This window comes from Trichechus manatus, unplaced genomic scaffold (assembly GCF_000243295.1).
Source record: "Trichechus manatus latirostris isolate Lorelei unplaced genomic scaffold, TriManLat1.0 scaffold00139, whole genome shotgun sequence".
Classification (NCBI taxonomy): Eukaryota; Metazoa; Chordata; class Mammalia; order Sirenia; family Trichechidae; genus Trichechus; species Trichechus manatus.
This window is the reverse complement of record NW_004444075.1, coordinates 3,935,558-3,955,412: the sequence shown is the minus strand read 5'-3', so window position 1 is coordinate 3,955,412 and position 19,855 is coordinate 3,935,558. Positions and strand designations below refer to the sequence as shown.

The following is a 19,855-nucleotide window of genomic DNA, read 5'->3' as shown; positions in this document are numbered from 1 at the left end:
TTTATTTTCTCACAGTTTAGGAGGCTAGAAGTCTGATTCAGGGCACCAGCTCTAGGGGAAGGCTTTCTCTCTGTTGGCTCTGGGGGAAGGTCCTTATTCCTTGGCTCGTTGGTGATCTTCGCATAGTATGATGTCTGTCTTTTCCCATCTCTACTTCTCTCCATTGCTTGCTTAATCTCTTTTATATCTCAAAAGAGATTGACTCAAGGCACACCTTACACTAACCCTGTTCATAAACATAACAAAGACAACCCATTCCCAATTGGGACTATAACCACAGGCATAGAGATTAGGATTTACAACACATATTTTTGGGGGAGAGCCCTGGTGGCATAGTGGTTAAGAGCTCAGGCTGCTAACCAAAAGGTCGGCAGTTCGAATCCACCAGCCACTCCTTGGAAACTCTATGGGGCCATTCTACTCTGTACTATAGGGTCACTATGAGTTGAAATTGACTCGACGTCAATGGGTTTGGTTTTTCAGTATTTTTGAGGGACACAGTTCAATCCATAACAGAGAGAGAGGGAGAACGAGTCAGAAGACACAACTGTTTATCTGGCATTATGGAATGTGCCGCTTTTGCAAAAGGCCCCTATCTGGTGGTTATGGAGATGGGACAGTGTGTCATGGTAGAAGCAGCTCCGGATTTGAAGCCAGACAGACTCGTATATGCCTGGTCCAGCCAATTGTCAGTTGGGTGCCCCTGGCTTGACACTTTACCCCTCAACATCCTTATCAAAGAGGCTTAAACAAGATACTGGGCATGAAGCGCTCAACAGAGGGTAGGCACTCAGCATGGTTACTTCCTATCCTTGGCTCCCTTCCCCATAGAGGAGAACCTTCCGCTGGATCAAGAAGCAGCCATACGGTGAAGTTGACCACTGCGGCTAGGTGGGCATTGTGGGGGTTCTCAGTTAACTCTACCAGGCAGCACGTGTCTCTCTGGAGGAAGCTAGCAATAGTGTTGCTGGGTGGAAACCCCAGGTTCTGCTCGGTGTGACTTGTTACAGCTCATAAACAAGAGGCCGAGGTAGGAGAAGAAAGACCTTTATTTCGTTACACAAGGAAAGGAGCAGCTGGGGCTGCTATCTCCAAGACTGCTCGCAGGCAGCTTGGGAAGGTGGGCTTTTACAGAGAGCAGACAAGGAAATGCAAGTTCATCATGAATATTCAGGATTGACCTTCATCCAGGCACTCACGGCTTGGGGATGACTATGCATTTTCTTTAGACAAGGGTTCAATTCTCCGGGATGGAGGAAGAGGTTGATTTTCCTTCATTAGCATGTTAAGTCTCCACCTAGAGGTGGTTGAGGCCCGCTATGGCTGTTCTGTGGTTATCTTGTCAAGGACATTTTCAGAAGAATGTATGGCTTATTCTGCTCCGTGTAGGAGGATAAGCCAGAGCAGGTGTTTCTTAGAAGGGTTGGGCTCTGAGGCTGCCTGCCTCAACAGAAGGAAGACAGGTAAAGCAAAAGGAGACTGTCTTAGTCATCTAGTGCTGCTGTCACAGAAATACCACAAGTGGATGGCTTTAACCAAAAGAAATTTATTTTCTCACAGTTTAGGAGGCTAGAATTCTGAATTCAGGGCACCCACTCTAGGGGAAGGCTCTCTCTCTCTCTCTGTCCGTTCTGGGGGAAGGTCCTTGTCTCTTTTCAGCTTCTCTTCCTAAGTTCCTTGGTGATTATGCGGCATGTATCTTCCCCTCCATTTGTGCTGGCTTGCTTGCTTAATCTGCTCTTTTATATCTCAAAAGAGATTGATTGAAGACACACCCTATACTAATACTGCCTCATTAACACAACAAAGAAAAACCATTTCCAAATGGGATTATAACCACAAGTATAGGGGTTAGGATTTACAACACGTATTTTTTGGGGGACACAATTCAATCCATAACAGAGACTATTCTCAAGTGGTGTTTAATCGACTCCTGAGCGGGAAATAAACTTGAAGCTCTCCAGAAAGAGTGGCTGAAATAGCCATTCCACCCTCATCATGTTGCCCCAGTGACAGCTACAGCCTCTCTGGGGCTCCTGACCTAAGAGAATAGAAAGTGGCTTCCGCCCGTGGAGGTGGACCTGAGCTCCCGGAATCCCCTTACACGGGAGGAGCTCCAACACTGCCACTAACAGATGCTTTTCATTTACTGAAGCTCATTCCTCACATTTGCTGGTGTCACAGACTGGTGCCCACAGCCTAGAGAAAGAGCGCTTTCAGCACTTGTACTTCATTTTGAAGCTCTAGGCTACTGGGCCATTGCTAAATTATAAATCTATGAGCACATGTCTTTCATTGTTTCCATTTTATAGAGAGAAACAAGAAGCCTTTCCAAGTGTTTCCTCCAAGGCTGTGTAGCAGTTTAGAAGCAATTAAAAATAGCAGTGTCCAGAATGGCCAAGTCTCAGTTTTCCCCTCAACAGACAGACCCTCTTTTCCTGCTCCTACTGGGCCCATGAGCCCTTGGCCTCTCCAGACTTCAGCTGGCCTGAAAGGATTCAGCCCAGGGTTGGAGACACCAGCCCCCCATTCCACACTTCTCCCATCCTCTCCCTACCCTCTCAGGCTTCAGGAGCTGCCACTGCAGTTGGAATGAGAAAGACTCCTATCCTCAGCGTTCACACACTTCAAAGGTTTCAAATCCTAAACAACAGCTTGTTTGTATCGGAAGGGGATGAGGGGAGGGCAGCGGCCTGCTGTGAGAGCCTTCACTAAACCAGTTTCAGTATTTACTGGCTTCTTGTCAGAAGGGAGGAATCCTGTTTCAGGAGGAAACATATCACCACTGATAGTGTAACACACAGTAAGAGATTGAAGCTACAAAAGAGGTGGAGAGTTTTAGAAGGACACTATTTTTAAAGCATTGGCAAGTAGGAAATGGATACTGGGGCACTGATATAAGTGAGACAGGGCAGTGGTGTTGGAGGGAATGGGTAAGGAGCTGAAACTGGGAAGGGAACAGAATAGATCCCAGAAATAATTAAGGGACATAAGGACAGCAGATGAGAACTACTGAATTCTGAAATGGACCAAAGGGGGAAGTGTAGGTCTGAAAGTGAAAGAGGTCCACAGAACTAATCATAAGATTAAAGTGATCCAGGGCAACATTGTTGTTGTGTGCCATCGAGTTGATGCTGACTCAAAGTGACCCTATAGGACAGAGTAGGACTGCCTGTCACATAGGGTTTCCTAGGCTGTAATCTTTATAGAAGGACCCCTGGTAGCACAGTGGTTTAAGCACTTGACTGCTAACCCATGTCGCCCAATGTGGTAACTCATCACCTCCCTCCAAACCTGCCAGACACTATGCTTGGTTTCACCCAATGTGGTGACCCGTCACCACCCGCGTCCTGTCACCTGTCAGTCAGGGTGTGGGCAGGTGGGCTGCTGTGACCACCACTGGGCGAAGAGGAGGGTCTCCTCCTTGGCCAACGGGATAGGAGAGGAGTTGCAGGGAGCCATGAGGGGTGGGGCTGTGAGGGGCGGGGCCAGCGCATCATGGCCCTTGTTCCTGGCCGAGAGGGGCGGGGAGGGGGGATAGGCTGCTCCACCCATCCCAGGCAGGTAGGGATGACACCATGAGTTACTGCACTGGGTGACACCAACCCTAGTGATGCCACTGAAATGTGACAGTCTGCTTTGGTAAAGATTACAGCCTTGGAAATGCTATGAGGCTGTTACCCTGTCTTACAGGGTCACTATGAGTCCCAACTGACTTGTGGGCAGCGTGTTTGGTTTGGAATCTTTACAGAAGCAGATCGCCAGGTTTTTTCTTCCCGTGGAGCAGCTGGTGGATTTGAACCACCGACCCTTCGGGTAGCTGCTGAGCGCTTAACCATTATGCCACCAGGGCTCCTTTCCAGGGCAATAGGGGTTGGTATTCTAATTTACCTATGAGTCAGAATCCACTTGACGACAACTAACAACAACACAGCAAATGAAGGAGAAGCAAGTCATAACCATCTAATAATAAGGAAACCGAGTCAGGCAGGGAGTCAGTGGCAGACACAAATAGGGCAGAAGTCTGCAGAAGGGAAGGAGCTGTTGCCAGAAGAAGGAAAGCACCTTGAGCTGTTGGTGTCTTCAGAACTCAGGTGGAAAGCTTCCAACTGCTCTTTATTTCTGTACCACACCTTCTTTTTTGAGAAGTAACTTTGTTGAGGAATAATTGACATACAATAACCTGTACATATTTAAAATGTACAATACGATAAGTTTTGACACGTGTGTATAAATTTCTATGTGAGTATATATAAGTAGATACACATATATGTGTGTATATATTCAACTCAGTGACAACAATATGTAAGTATATAAACATATGTTGTTGCTAGTGGTCGTTGAGAATATATGTATCTAAGGAGTCCTGGTGGCACAGTGGTTAAGTGTTCGGCTGCTAAATGAAAGGTTGGCGGTTCGAACCCAGCAGTGCCACAGTCTGCCTCCGTAAGATTACAGCCTAGGAAATGCTATGGGGCAGTTCTACTCTGTCACATGGGGTCACTATGAGTCGAAATCAGCTCCACAGCACACAACAACATATCTAGACACACACACACACACACACACACACACATCATCATATCATCACACACATATCATCATTAAGCTAATGAACATATCCATTATCCCCCAAAGTATTCTTGTGCCTCTTTGTAACTCATCCATCTGGGCTTCTCTCTCATCTCCAGGCAGCCACTGATCTGCTATATGTCACTAAAGAGTCATTTGCATTTTTGAGAATTTTATAGGAATGAAATCATATATTAGTGCTTCCCCCCCCCCCAGTTTGGCTTCTTTCATTCAGCATAATTATTTTGAGATTCCTCCATGCTGTTCATTGTATCAATAGTTCTTTCCTTTTTATTGTTGGATTGTTCTTAGGTGCTGTTGAGTCGATTTCGACTCATAGCGATCCCACGTAACAGAGTAGAACTGCCCCATAGGGTTTTCTTGGCTGTAATTTTTATAGGAGCAGATCACCAGGTCTTTCTCCGTGGGAGTCACTGGGTGGTTTGAACCCCCAGTCTTTCGGTTAGCAGTGGAGTGCTTAACCCTTATGCCACCAGATAGTCTCCCATTATATGAACATACCACAATTTATCCATTCACTTGTTGATGGACATTTGAGTGGTTCGCAATTCCTAGATTCTGTAAATATTTGTGTACAAGTCTTTGTATGGGCATATGCTTTCATTTCTCTTGGGTAAATACATACAAGTGTAATGGCTGGGTTATAGGGTTTATGTCTGTTTAACTAAAAAATCCCTTCCAAACTGTTTTCCAAAGTGGTTGTAACATTTTACATCCTGCCAGTCAGGTATGAGCGTTCCTGCGCTCTTACATCCTGGTTCCCACTTGGTATGGTCTGTCTTTTTAATTTTTGACTCTGATAGGTGTGTATCTTAGTCATCTAGTGCTGCTATAACAGAAATACCACAGGTGGATGGCTTTACCGAAGAGAAGTTTATTCTCTCACAGTCCAATAGGCTACAAGTCCGAATTCAGGGCACCAGATCCAGGGGAAGGCTTTCTCTCTCTGTTGACTCTGGAGGAAGGTCGTTTCATCAGTCTTCCCCGGTATGGGAGCTTCTCCGCCCAGGAACCCCAGGTCCAAAGGATGCGCTCTGCTCCCGGTGCTTCTTTCTTGGTGGTATGAGGTCCCCAGCTCTCTGCTTGCTTCCCTTTCCTTTTATCTCCTGTAAGATAAAAGGTGGTACAGGCCATACGCCAGGGAAACTGCCTTTACATTGGATTAGGGATGTGACCCTAGTAAGGTTGTTACAATCCCACCCTAATCCTCTTTAACATAAAATTACAATCACAGAATGGGGGACAACCACACAATACTGGGAATCATGGCCCAGCCAAATTGATACACACATTTTTGGGGGGACATCATTCAATCTACGACCGTGTAATGGTATCTCATAGTGGTTTAAATTCGCATTTCCCTAATGACTAACAAAAAATTCCTCTTTACTTGTAGGTTATTTTGCTTTTCAGGTCGGAAGGGCAAGATTAAAATACAAAGTCACACCCCCAGCAGTTACCGGGTCACCAGACTTTGAGAGAGTATTTCGTGCACAGTAAGTTCACAGTAGAAATTTTCATTAAAAATTGGGAAAGGGAATCTGTGACTGCAGAGTTTCCAGGTTTGCGCCTGCCTTAGCTTCTTAGTCCTGCTGTAACAGAAATACCACAAAGGGGTAGCTTTAAAGAACAGAAATTTAATTCCTCACGGTTCAGGAGGCTAGAAGTCAGAATTCAGAGTGTGGCTCTAGGGGGAGGTTCTTCTTTGTCTATTTCAGCTTCTAAACCAAAACCCGTTGCCGTCGAGTCGATTCCAACTCATAGCGACCCTATAGAACATAGTAGAACTGCCCCAGAGGGTTTCCAAGGAGAAGCTGGTAGATTTGAACTGCTGACCTTTTGGTTAGCAGCCGAGCTCTTAACCACTGCACCACCAGGGCTCCATTTCAGCTTCTAATAGCTGACAATCCTTGGAGTTCCTGTGCCTCTGTGGTCATCAGACAGTGTCTATCTTCACTGTTTGTGCTCTCTTGTCTCAGTGTCTATGCTGTCCCTTATTACTCCAGAAGTGACACACCCTACGCTAATAGGGTGCCATTAACACAACAAAGAAAACCTTATTTCCAGATAAGATCACATCCACATGTGTAAGGGTTAGGATTCCAACATGTATTTTAGGGAGACACAGTTCAATCCATATAGCGCCTAAAGATAGGGTGATTTTTACAAAGCCTCTCTGGTCAGTTCTGTTGCATCTGGAAGACCTCTCCTGCCCTTCAGGGATGTTGGCCTGCCATGTACACATAACTCCTGCTTCCTGCTTAAAAGGAAGACATGTGGCGAAGACCCTGGGTTCCTTTGCAGTTTTATTTTATTTTTAATTTTGGTGCAGATATACACAACAAAACATTCCCCAGTTCAACAGTTTCTACACGCAGGATTCAATGACATTGATTACACTCTTTCTCATGCAACCCTTATCCCTATCTGTTTCCGAATTATTCTACCACTAATAAGGTAAACTCGGTGGTCCTCAAGCAAAAATTTCCCCTTTCCCCCTCCCTCCCACCCTTGGTAACTACTAATAAGCTTTGGTTTCCATGTATTTGCTTATTTCATATAAATGAGGTCATACAGTATGTGTCCTTTCGTGCTGGCTTATTTCGCTCGGCATAACGTTTTCAAGGTTCACCCATGTTGTAGAATAGCACTCTTTTTTGGAACGTCATTTCTCTTTACGGCTGCATAATATTCCATTGTATGTGTGTATCACATTTCGTTTATCCATTTACCTGCTGATAGACATTTTGGTTGTCTCCACATGCTGGCTATTGTGAATAATGCTGCAATGAACATTGGTATTCTGGCTGCGTTTGCAATATCTAGTTTTAACAAACCAATTTCCACCACCAGGCTCCTTCTCATGATCTTCGAAGCTTGAGGCACCCAGTACACAGAGTCTCTACCCACCTTTACTATGAACCCAGAAGGGTATATTCACTGAAGGACTTTGATCCTTGGGAGGGACCTCTGTGTGTCTCTCAGATATTTTCTCTGGGCCTAGATGCAACTTGTTCAAAGACCCCATTCCAAACCCCTGAGAGTGCAATAGCCTCAAGTTGGATTTGTTGTGTTACCAATTTTCCATCTTTATATCTTTATTTTTTCTGTCCACTTCAAAACAGAGGTGAGTCAGTATCATCCTTTGCCCATTTCTCCATAAACCATTTCCTAAAATCAGAAATCTGTAGGAATAAGAAAATATTCCCTCTTGCATGTATTTGCAGTGCTTCAGATCACTGAGCGTTCCTTGCTTTTCAGATCCACACAGAATGTTCCACCATAATTTGCCTAAGTCAATTCCAACTCATAGCAACCCTTTAGGACAGAGTAGTACTGCCCCATAGAGTTTCCCAGGAGTGGCTGGTGGATTCAAACTGCTGACCTTTTGGTTAACAGCCAAGCTCTTAACCACTGTGCCACCAGGACTCCGCAAGATGCTAGGGCTCCCTTTATATTTCATCCTGAAAACTAAGTGCTTTAAAAAGATTGTGTGTATCACCATTTATATATATCTGGGTTCTTTTGTTAACACTGAGATTTTTCATCCATGTTCATGAGCGAGGTTGGCCTGTAATTCTCCTTTCGTGTATGATCCTTGTCTCATTTTGATATCAAGGTTACACTAGTCGCACAGAAGGAGTTGGAGGAATCATTCTGCTCTATTTTCTCAGAGAATTTTAATAAGGTTGGAAAAGTCAGTTTCTTCAAAGTTGTGTAAAATTTGCCTGTAAAACAATCTGGGCCTGATGTTTCTTTGTGGAAAAATTTAAACTATGGAATTTGGTTTCTTTAGTGATTATTGGACTATTTATGCATTTTATTATGTCTTGAGTTATAGTCCTTGAAGTAACATGATCTTTTATTTTTTCCAACCGCTTGCTCCAGGGAGGATTTCTCAGACTATTCCTTAGGCTCCAAAGTATGGGATGAATACTGCTATTAGTACAAGTGATAATTTTAAGAGGTGCGTAGATGTGATTTTTAAATAACATTGAACCACCTGGTGAGAAAATCATTCCCATTTTAATTCTTTTTGAATCTTTATTATTGTGTCAAGTATAAAGTATTCTTTGATGCCAGTATGTACCTCATCTCAAAATTAATACTTCTATCAGAGTAATTCATGTACATGGTCTGAAAATAAAGTAGGTATCTAGAGAAAAATAGGTGAGAAGTAGATCGTCAGACCTTTCTTCTTTGTCTCTTTTAGTCTATAAGCCCACTGAAACCTGTCCATCATGGGTGACCCTGATGGTATTTGAAATACTAGTGGCATAGCTTCCAGCATCACAGCAACACCCAAGCTACCACAGAACAACAAATTGACAGAGAGGTGGTGGCTTCCCTGAATTGCTTCTTGGATAGTCCACACTCCTAGCCCAGTTCTTGCCTTAGGTCTTAAGGTTTAGGATAAATCTGGCCAAAGTAAATTAGATTCGCTGCCAGTAAAACCCTTTAGACTTTGCCTGAGGTTGTTAGTACGGATCCTCTGGGATAACCAATTATTCCAGGGCCCGTTTGGCTACCCATTCTCTTTAACGGGTGTTTCCTTGAGCTCTGCAAATCCTTGGAAAAGGAATACGCTTTCTTTTCTGGCTCTCTGGCTTCCCTGGACCAAAGCTTTTCAGTCCCTTCAGCCTCTTTCAAAGGTCTTTATGGTCTTGGTCATAACAGAAATGCTACCTTCTTCCTACCCTTTCCTCTGTTGATTTTGCACTAAGCATTGCCAAGTAGCCTGGTGTTATGACTAATTTTACCTTTAATGGAACTTGAGGTCTCATCAGCAAGCACTTCAAAGTCTCCAACTGAACCACCACTGCAGTACCTGTTTCTTGTCTGACAGTCATCTCAGGCTAGGTGTTCATTTGCCAAGTAGAGTTGATTGTTATGGAGCCAGCCTACTTGAGTCACCAGCCCTGGCCCTTTTTCTAGAGTCCCCATTTAAATTCCTCTTTTATTCCTCAGTGGAAGAGCTCTTACAGATGACTATCTCTAGAGTTTTGCAGTTCTTTGCCAGAATACTTTTTAAAAAACTGTGACAATAGCAACTATGATTTCACCAGGGCCTTCTGCTAAACTTAGAAAATTCTGTCTTGTCTAATATGAACACCTGATCCCTTTAGATTAAAGCGTATTATAAATCGGGAAAAAAAAAAATGATGCAAGTAATACATTGATCTTGTTGCAACTTAAATACATTTCCTCTGACTCTAGCCTCACTGAGAAGAATAGCTGCTGACCTCACTCTTTTCATATGCACCGGGCCATTATTTTGTGTCTTTCATCTTCGACATTTTGAGGCTAGGTAGTACTAGTTCTTTAGTTTTCTGGTTGTTCTCTTTAAGCCACAAGTTTTCATATCTGTTCTAATTGTGGAGCCTACAAGTTTACATAGGATTCCAACAATGGTTTCATCAGTGCTGGTAAGACAAAAGAATTGCCTCTTACTTAGTTCTTGTTAATGGTACCCTCTTTCATTAATGCTGGATTATTTAGTTCCTATTTCAAAATTAGCCTGCAGAAACCCAACCATCATGAATCTGGATACTCCTTAGAAATATTAGCTTCCCTTACTCTACTATAGTTCCTTATTATTATTATTATTATTGCCATTTCACTAACTTTTGAATAGTCACTTTGAATTCTAATCCTGAAATTTAGAAATTAAACTAGTGACCTTAATGCATGTCTAGAAACTATGGAGGAAAGAAAAATTCACAAAGATAATACCTTTTCAAATATTCTGTAACACTAGTATTATAGTAGCATGGGTAGTAAGTACAAAAAAGTAAAAGAGAGAGAGACAGTAAACACATTCTTATGTTTCTTCCAAGTGTAAGACATCTTAGACTTCAGCTGGAAGCAGTAAATGTACTTATGCCCTGAGTTATAAACGGGCTAAGGATCCCCAGGGGGCATTTGTGATTCAGTGGTAGAATTCTTGCCTTCCATGCGGGAGGGTGGGTTCGATTCCTGGCCAACGCACCTCATTCACAGCCACAACACGTCTGTCAGCAGAGGCTTGCATGTTGCTATGATGCTGAACAGGTTTCAACTGAGCTTCCAGACTCAGGTAGACTTGGAAGAAAGGCCTGGTGGTCTATTTCCAAAAATCAGCCAGTGAAAACTCTCTGGATCACAACTGATCATGGGGATGTCACAGGACCAGGCAACATTTCTTTCCGTTGTGCATGGGGTTACCAGGGGCCTACTCAATGGCAGTTAACGACAACAAGGATCCCCAAGATAAGAGATTGACTGTCATTGATGAGTTCTTCAAACTCCAGCACCCTCCTCCACAAACCACCAAACAGCTACTGTTACCCAAGCAGGTGAAATCATAATGGCAGTGATTCTTCTTTTTTCAATTGTGCTTTAGGTGAAAGTTTACAGAGCAAATTAGTTTCTCATTAAACAATTAATACACAAATCGTTTTGTGAGATTTGTTGCCAACCCTACGACATGTCAACACTCTTGCCTTCTCAACCTTGGGTTCCCTATTTCCATTGTCCAGCTTTCCTGTCTCCTCCTGCCTTCTCGTCCTTGCCCCTGGGTTGGTGTGCCCATTTAGTCTCATATGCATGATCCTCACGTGTGTTATTGTTTGCCCTATAGACTTGTCTAATCTTTGGCTGAAGGGTGAACCTTGGGAGTAACTTCAGTACTGAGTTAAAAGGGTGTCTGGGGGCCTTACTCTTGGTGTTTCTCCAGTCTCTGTTGGATCAGCAACTCTGATCCTTTTTTGTGAATTTGAATTTTGTTCTACCTTTTTCTCCCGCTCTGTCCAGGACCCTCTTTTGTGATCCCTGTCAGAGTAGTCGGTGGTGGTAGCCTGGCACCATCTAGTTGTGTTGGACTCAGTCTGGTGGAAGCTGTGGTAGTTGTGGTCCATTAGTCCTTTGGATTAATCTTTCCCTTATGTCTTTAGTTTTCTTCATCCTCCCTTGTTCCAGATGGGGTGAGACCAGTGGAATATCTTAGCTGCTCACAAGCTTTTAAGACCCTAGATGTTACCACAGCAGGATGTAGAACATTTTCTTTATAAACTATGTTACTCCAATTGAGCTAGATGTCCTCTGAGAACATCCCCAGCCCTCAGCCATCAGGGAGTTTGGATGTGCCTGTGAAGCTTCTATGGTTTTGCCTCGGTCAGGTTGTGCCGACTTCCCCAGTATTAGGTACTACATAATGACAGTGATTCTCCAGGTACTCAGGAAATGTACGGCAGCCAGCTGGAATCTTGGATGAACTGCAAGCCTCCCTCCCTCATCCGCTCATCTCATTATCACCAGCACCGCTGAAGAGTGGTGTCTAGACTCATGCCCCCCGCCACCAGCGGCAGCCTCCCGATAGTGTCCGCACACTGGATCTCCAGTCCTTAAAGACTTACTTGACAAGGAGCAATTTAGATGGCTACAAATCTTTATGAAAAGATTAACGCGAGCAAACTCACTCCCAGGCCTTTTCCGAGCATGTTAACCCATTGCTCTGACCCCCTCTGTGTAATAACCCAGTCAACTTCTCTGGGTCTAACATCAGCCGACGGAGGCTGGGCCATCTCCTGTTAGTGGCACAAGCAGCTCAGAGCAGCGTGCAGCCCACTGCATCCCAGCAACAGTCACCAAAACAAAAGCAGAAAGTAAAAGGGGCAAACTAAACAACTGAGAGAGGAAGACCTCTAAGAAGGTCTTTGAATTGCCTTCTCTGTTTTTTATTTTATAAAGATGTCATGCTATGAGTATATGGCATTGGAAATGTTCCATACCTGACTAGGTTTCCTCTTTGGAGAATGTTTCAGATTTTCTATGAACAAGGTTGTTGTAAACGAAGTTTCGTGTTGTGTGTTCACAACATCTATCGAATCTATCAAATAGCAGAAATACTCAGAAGTGCCTTAGGCTACAGGTCTCCCAGAAGAGGTGTACACACACCCCTTGCGGCAGGGGTTGGGGAGGGACAGGCACTAAGTCATCTACTGTGGGGGTGAGGAGCATATTGGAGCTTCTAGTTATCTTTATTTTTGTGTGTGTGTTTTATGATGTTATATAATTCTCTTTTCCAGTTGAATGTATTGTTGTTGTTGTTGTTAGGTACTGTCGAGTAGGTTCCAACTCATAGTGACCCTGTGTACAACAGAATGAAATACTGCCTGGTCCTGCACCATCCTCACAATCGCTGTCATGTTTGAGCCCATTGTTGCAGCCATTGTGTCAATCCATCTTGTTGAGGGTCTTCCTCTTTTTCACTGACCCTCTACTTTACTAAGCATGATGTCCTTCTCCAGGGACTGGTCCCTCCTGATAACATGTCCAAAGTATGTGAGACGTAATCTCACCATCCTTGCTTCTAAGGAGCAGTCTGGTTGTACATCTTCCAGAACAGATTTGTTCGTTCTTTTGGCAGTCCATGGTATATTCAATATTCTTCACCAACACCACAATTCAAAGGCATCAGTTCTTCTTTGGTCTTCCTTATTCATCGTCCAGCTTTCACATGCATATGAGGCAATTGAAAACACCATGGTTTGGGTCAGGTGCACCTTAGTCTTCAAGGTGACATCTGTGCTTTTCAACACTTTAAAGAGGGCTTTTGCAGCAGATTTGCCCAATGCAATATGTCATTTGATTTCTTGACTGCTGCTTCCATGGGTGTTGTTTGTGGAGCCAAGTAAAATGAAATCCTTGACAACTTCAATCCTATCTCCATTTATCACAATGTTGCTTACTGGTCCAGTTGTGAGGATTTTTGTTTTGCTGAATGTATAGCTGTCCTAATAGATAAACCCCAAATTCTCAGTGGTTTAACACAATGGAAGTTTATGTCATGCTTACATCCCAGTCCTATATGGTTGTTTTGGTTGGATAGCCTTCCTTCCATGTGGCTGTTTAGAGGACCAGGCTCCTTCCATTATATGGCTCTGCCCTCATTCAGCTGCTCAGAGTTCTCTCCACTCAGTCAGTGGCTGGGCAAAGAGACATTGGCACACCAGCTACTTAACCGTTTGGTGTATAAGTAACATGTTTCATTTTCATTCACTTTCCATTGGCAGGAAGTAGCCCCACCCAAATCCAGTGACAGCAACAACTTTACCTCATCTTTGTTGGTCGCCTCCGACAGTAGGATAGGCCCCTGGGTGGTGCAAATGGTTTGTTCTCGATTACTGACTGAAAGATTGGCAGCTTGAACCCACCTGGCAGCACCATGGAAGAAAGAAAGTCCTGGTGATCTGCTTCTGTAAAGACTACAGCCAAGGAAACCCTATGGAGCAGTTCTACTCTATAACACATGGGATCCCCATGAGTGGTATTGACTTGATGACAATGGGTTGGTTGGCTGGTTTTTTTATATGTATACATATATATTCTTTTTTTCTGTTTTTACTGTTCAAGTTGCTTAATCAAAAAGTTTGGAGACTAGTGTTTTAGGAATTGCCAGACTTGGGGCTGCCAGGCCATAATTTGATTCTTTCTTTCTTTCAAAATGAGATAACTTTTCAGTATACTTAATAACTGAGATTGGTCATGGTTGGTCATTCTCAAACTAAGGGGTCAAATGGTACTTAGGTCAGGACCACCCCCATGCTCCCAGCCCTCTGACCCAGGTGCGAATCTGCAGAAGTCAAATGTCTGAGCCCCACGTCCAGGCTTTCTTGGTGCTGGGGACAGACAACGAAGGGGTTCAGCAGCTTTAACTACTCAATCTCCACAGTTTCAATCAGACCGATCTTAGGGGACGGACCAATTTGTCCAGTTCTTTCCTAATTTTGGCACTCAAAGTTCCATGACCTAGGAACCTCCTCAGTCCAAGGCAAACCTGGACAGTTACTCACCCTACTGTCCCTCCAGCAAAGACCTCTTCTGTTATGATTTCCCATTTAGAATTTGAAGCCTGTGGTGACATCTGCTTATAACAAAGGATATGCTTCTCCCTAATCTTTTTATGGAAAGCTTAAATATCAAAACAGCAAGGATACAGGATTATTGCACAAAGGGGGCTCTAGCCAGGGAATCAGTGGACACGACTCATTTTCCTTTAGTGTGGAGACACAGGTATCTTGCAGAAAAGGGGCCGTCCACTGGTGTCATCGTCAATCATACCCTCTGTTCCCGCGCAAAGGGAAAGTGATAAGTGGCTGTTGCCAGCTGTTTTCTGTCCTGTTGGGGGATTTTTCCTGATGATCCTCTATAACAAGAGGATACAATATAACTGTCCTCATGTCCAAAAACAGCCTATAAATTATTTTCATGTCAGTATATCTGTAATTAGCCACTGATAGGATTGTCAAGAAGACGTTTTCAGAGTTCGGCGCCCTTGAGTTAAACAATGTTGGCAGCTTACTAAGAATGAGTTCTCGTGGGATGCATCCAGGTGTGACCACTTGACTGTGGTGATGGGCATTGGAGGGGCTTAGAGGAAATACTGATGGCAGAAGGCCATGTTCACATGGTGGAGGAGGGGAGAAGGTCATAACGCTCAGGTAGGATATAATTCCAGGCATTCCAAGGCCAAGCAAGACCTGGTGTTCTCCCCAATTAGGCAGTCAGTCAGCGGAGAAGACGGTCAGCAAATAGTGGGGCCCCGGTACTGGTGGTCAGAGGCTTATTTTCAGTCTCTGAGAGATAGTAGGAAGAAATGGGCAAAGCCGCATTTCAGAAAGAGCTGGGCTTGAGGCAAGTTAGTATAAAAGAGGCACCAAGAGAAAAGTACAATGTGCAGAAGTGGGACATGGGGTTGGGACGAGACCAGCAGTGAGTATCTCCCTGTAGGGACAAATGGATCCATTTCTTGGGAGAGGAGGGTACAGACACGTGGTGCTAAACTGCCCAGTTCCTCGAGGTTTTGCAGTTACATTAATATGCTTGTCAGAATCTCAATGGCTCCCAACTACCCCCTGCTTATCCAGGATCTCAGCACCCTCTTCCCATCATCCCTATTACTTCTGGGAGCTCGAGGGGACTTGAACAGGGACACAGCCCCTGCTTGCAAGAAATTTAAGGAGGGCTGTGACACTGCCCTGCTGCAGTGTCCTCTGTGAGCATGGTGCCCCCTCCCTGGGTTCTGGAACATCTTCCACAACTACTGGGGCTGCTCTGAGGTCTGTGGCAGGGAGGTGGGGGTGTGGCTTTTCCCAACTGTTCGTCACTTTTGTCATTTGAGGCCTGGCACTGCTTGCGTCCAGAGTCTCACAAAGTGTTTCATGAAGATGGGCTTTCAGCCCTACGGCATGGCCCCGGACACCATTTTAGCTCAGTAATGAATTCACCCCTGAGGTTCACCGTTCAACCAAAGATTAGACAGGCCCGTAAAACAAAACGAGACTAAAGGGGCACACCAGCCCGAGGGCAAGGACGAGAACGCAGGAGGGGACAGGAAAGCTGGGGATTGGGAACCCAAGGTCGAGAAGGGGGAGTGTTGACATGTCATGGGGTTGTTAACCAATGTCACAAAACAATATGTGTACTAACTGTTTAATGAGAAGCTAGTTTGTTCTGTAAACCTTCATCCAAAGTACAAAAAAAAAAAAAAAAAAAATCTAGACCCCTGGCATGATCTGGGGAAACCTAAGAGAAATTGAAAAAAGATGAGCTTTCAGCTTCCAGGCTGGTCTCCACTAACGTTTAAAACCAGCTCTCAGGTTGGGCAGGGAGAAAAGACATGCCCTTCGTTCTCCTCATTTCTCCTCTCTTTCTTGCCTAAAAGGTTAGTTGCCTAGCGCAGCTGTAACAGAAATACCACACGTGTGTGGATGTAAAGAACAGAAACTTATTTTCTCACAGTTCTGGAGGCTGGAAGTCGGAATTCAGGACACTGGCTCAAGGGGAAGGCTCTCTCTCTGTCAGCTCCGGGGGAAAATCCCTGCCTCAGCTTCTCCAGCCCTGGCGTTCCTGGGTTCCTTGGTGATCTTCAAGTGGCGTCTACCTCACCCCACACCCCACCCCATTTGTGCCTGCTTCTGCGTCTAATTTGCTCTTTTTATATCTCAGAAGTGATTACATTTAGGACACAGCCTACACTGACATGGCCCCATTAACTTAACAATGACAACCCTATTTTCAAATAGGATTATATCCACAGGTATAGGGTTAGGATTCCAACACATGTGTTTTGAGGACACAATTCAATCCATAGCAGTCACTTTCCTTCCTCTTTCAGATAAGAGACACAAAAGAACTTAGGCATGTCCACTTGTGTAGACAGATACCCGAAAAGGTCGCAGGCCCACAGGCTCTGCCCCTGCACTGCAGTTTGGCTGTTTGCCCTGTGGTGCAGTGGTTAAGAACTTGGCTGGTAACCTAAAGGTCAGCAGTTCGAAACTACCAGCCACTCCTTGGAAACTCTGTTTAGCGGTTCTACTCTGTCCTATAGGGTCACTATGAGTCAGAATTGACTCGACGGCAATGGGTTTGGTTGTTTTTTTTTTTTTTTTGGTTTAGGACTCTCTTGTACAGTATTATCCCTCTGCCCCTCAAGTGTTAAACCAAGGCCACTGCTTCAGCGTAAGGGAAGACTCCTAAATAGTTAGACCTTTTTGAAGAATAAAGTGGGCTGCTTTTAAAAAAAAAATCATCATAGCTAATTTTGAGTTAAAATAGGTCATGGAAAAACAATCCTTAAATATGGAATAAAAGGTATGTTACAAGACTGAATAACAGATGGGACAATTGTGTTCTGTTTCTGAAAGGATCGTATAAAGTCTGGATGACTGAGGAAAGAGTAGCCGTTCCTCTGCTATTGCTCTTTTTTCTTTGTGGAGAAAGGTTCCATGGATTTAGCCAAAGGAAAAAAAAAATGTTGGGAAGCCATTTTTTTTTTATGTAACTGTTATTATACAAATTTATAAATCTTTTCACCTAACCTGTCATACCAACTTACAAATTTAAAAAGAAATTAGTAAAAAGGTAGATATCGGAAGCAAAATAATGCCAAAGGTGGTGTATCAGTTAAGGTTCTTCAGAGAAATAGAATCAGAATCAGTAGGCCAAAAAAAAAAAATAATAATAATAACCCATTGTCGTTGGGTTGATTCTGACTCTTAGTGACACTGTAGGACAGAGTAGAACTTCGTATAGAATTTCCAAAGAGCACCTGGTGGATTCAAGCTGCTGACCTTTTGGTTAGCAGCCATAGCACTTAACCACTATGCCACCAGAGTTTCTGAATCAGCAGGAGAATATATACATATATCCCTCGACGAACTGGCTAATGTGAATGTGGAGCTGGCATGTCTGAAATGTGTAGAGCATGCTGGCAGGGTGGAAACTCAGGTGGGATTTGATGCTGCCATCTTGAGGTAGAAGTTCTCCCTCAGGAAAACCCCTGTTTTGCTCTTAAGGCCTTTCAACTGATTGGATGAACCTACTCAGATTATTGAGGATAATCTCCTTAAAGCCAAGTGGTTTGTAGATTTTAACCACATCTAACAAATATCTTCAGAACATCTAGATTCATGTTTGATTGAATAATTGGGTAGTATAGCCTCGCCAAGCTGACACATAAAACTAACCATCGCATCTAGGAAAGAGCAGAAAGAAAAATCTTGCTTACTTCTCTGAGTACTAGAAAGTTGTGCCTGTGGTTTGTGAGGGCATCTGTGTTATGCTCCAGGCAAAACATTCCTTGGGTCCTGCAGTGGCTTTCTGGTTTTAAAGACAACAGTAAGAAAATGAAGAAGAGGGCAATTTTGCATTCACATTAGCCATTTCTGATTTTCCAGGGCCTTGGTGCTCACCCTTGTGGCTCTCAGAGAGCTGTGTAGGTAACCTCACATTTATCTTTGCTGGAGGGATTCAAATTTTCCACTTGTGCCTCAGGATTCTCACCAGCCACCATCTTTATATGAGCATTGAGTTTGGTGGTGATGCAGTTTTCTTACCCAGGTTTAGGAGATAATTGAATTATTATGGAGGAGCTTTCGCTCATGTAGTGAGGCTTAAGCCAATAAGGTTGAGCTGACCCATCCACAGTTCCCTGTGGAATTATGGAGAATGAGGGAAGAATTATGCTTTGTAATAATGCTTTCCTTTTTTCATTTAGTGAAAAATGATCACCCATGTTGACCTGGACCAGGAGACCCACGTCTTCATGAACCAGCATCAGCTATTTCTGGGTCAACTGCCTCATAGTCTTAAGTCCTTAAGCTTTAAGGCTTTAAGGAAGGATGTGGGATCACTTATAATCCTGCAGACTATGACTTTTCCACCAAAGTCTGCTCAAGACCTCATTATGAATTACATTAAAGTTCTCGATGGTTGTAATATTGTCAGCAAAGGGCTCAGCTAACCTAACCAAGACCACTTGGGGGTGTAGCACAGGAAGGAGGATGAATATAATTCATCTTTTTCCCCTTTTCTAGGTGCAGATGAATTAATTATAGTTCCCAAAGAACTGTTCCCTTTTGCTTAAAATAGTATCAAATTTTCCAGCCAAGTCTTCTATGAATAGAGGCAATTTGACTTGACATTAAGACAGGGCTTTGAAACCAGACACTGTCTACCTTTGATTCTCTTTGAATCAAAGCTCAGGCTCTCAGGCCTTAGTTTCTTCCTCAGTAAAATGGAAATGAAATATACTCATTCATTTACTTCAGGTTTTAAGAGAATTGTCTAAAGGTTACTTTTTAATGTGCTGAGTAACCTAAGTGGAAGGCAATGGATATGAGGGAATTTTTGGAAAGAAATCCACTTAATATGAATTGAGTTATTTTTTGGGTTCTTTAGATAAGATATAGAATGAGGTTTAGGACCCAGAATCAGGACCATCTCGAAACCTGTCTTCTGGGAAAGAGCTATCTATGATTCATTTCCACTGCTGGCAACTTACATGTAGGAGAGTGATTCTTGGCCCTGCTCTGAGGCTTAAACCATGTCTGAGTTCCATCTTGAAAGACTCATTTTAAATGCAAGGATTGTTTAAACTCTTTATGTACATTCTTATATGATTTTTATAAGAATAGAGTGGACATTTACCTCTAGATGAAAAATTGATGCTCTAGTCTATGGTTTTCTCATAAATAACCCATGACTTTATTTTTTTTCCTGCAGACAAAACTGTGTGGAGTTTTATCCTGTATTTTTGGTTGCATTCTGGATGGCTGGGTGGTATTTCAACGAAGGTAATATTAAAATACAGTCAACTCTGTTATAATGATGACTATGGTGCTTAGAACTACTATGGTACTTAAAAGCTTGCAAGTGGCCATCTAAGATGCATCAATTGCTCCCAACCACTTGGAGTAAAGGAGAACGAAGAACACCAAAG

General features: G+C 43.5%; 1 protein-coding gene across 7 annotated transcripts in view; it reads left to right on the top strand.

Annotated features, from left to right (window-relative positions):
- Nucleotides 1-19,855, top strand: part of MGST2 (microsomal glutathione S-transferase 2) — a 31,017-nt gene that overhangs the window by 2,635 nt on the left and 8,527 nt on the right. For 4 of the 7 annotated variants that reach the window (XR_002825470.1, XM_023739738.1, XM_023739740.1 and 1 more), the window contains 2 exons: nt 5,990-6,089; nt 19,639-19,709. Coding sequence is in view for 6 of the 7 variants with exons in the window: in XM_023739738.1 (XP_023595506.1) it covers nt 5,990-6,089; nt 19,639-19,709 (171 nt within the window). In the remaining variant the exon portion in view is untranslated. The remainder of the gene's footprint in view (nt 1-5,989; nt 6,090-19,638; nt 19,710-19,855) is intronic. The other 3 variants (XM_023739741.1, XM_023739743.1, XM_023739742.1) reach the window with 2 other exon arrangements.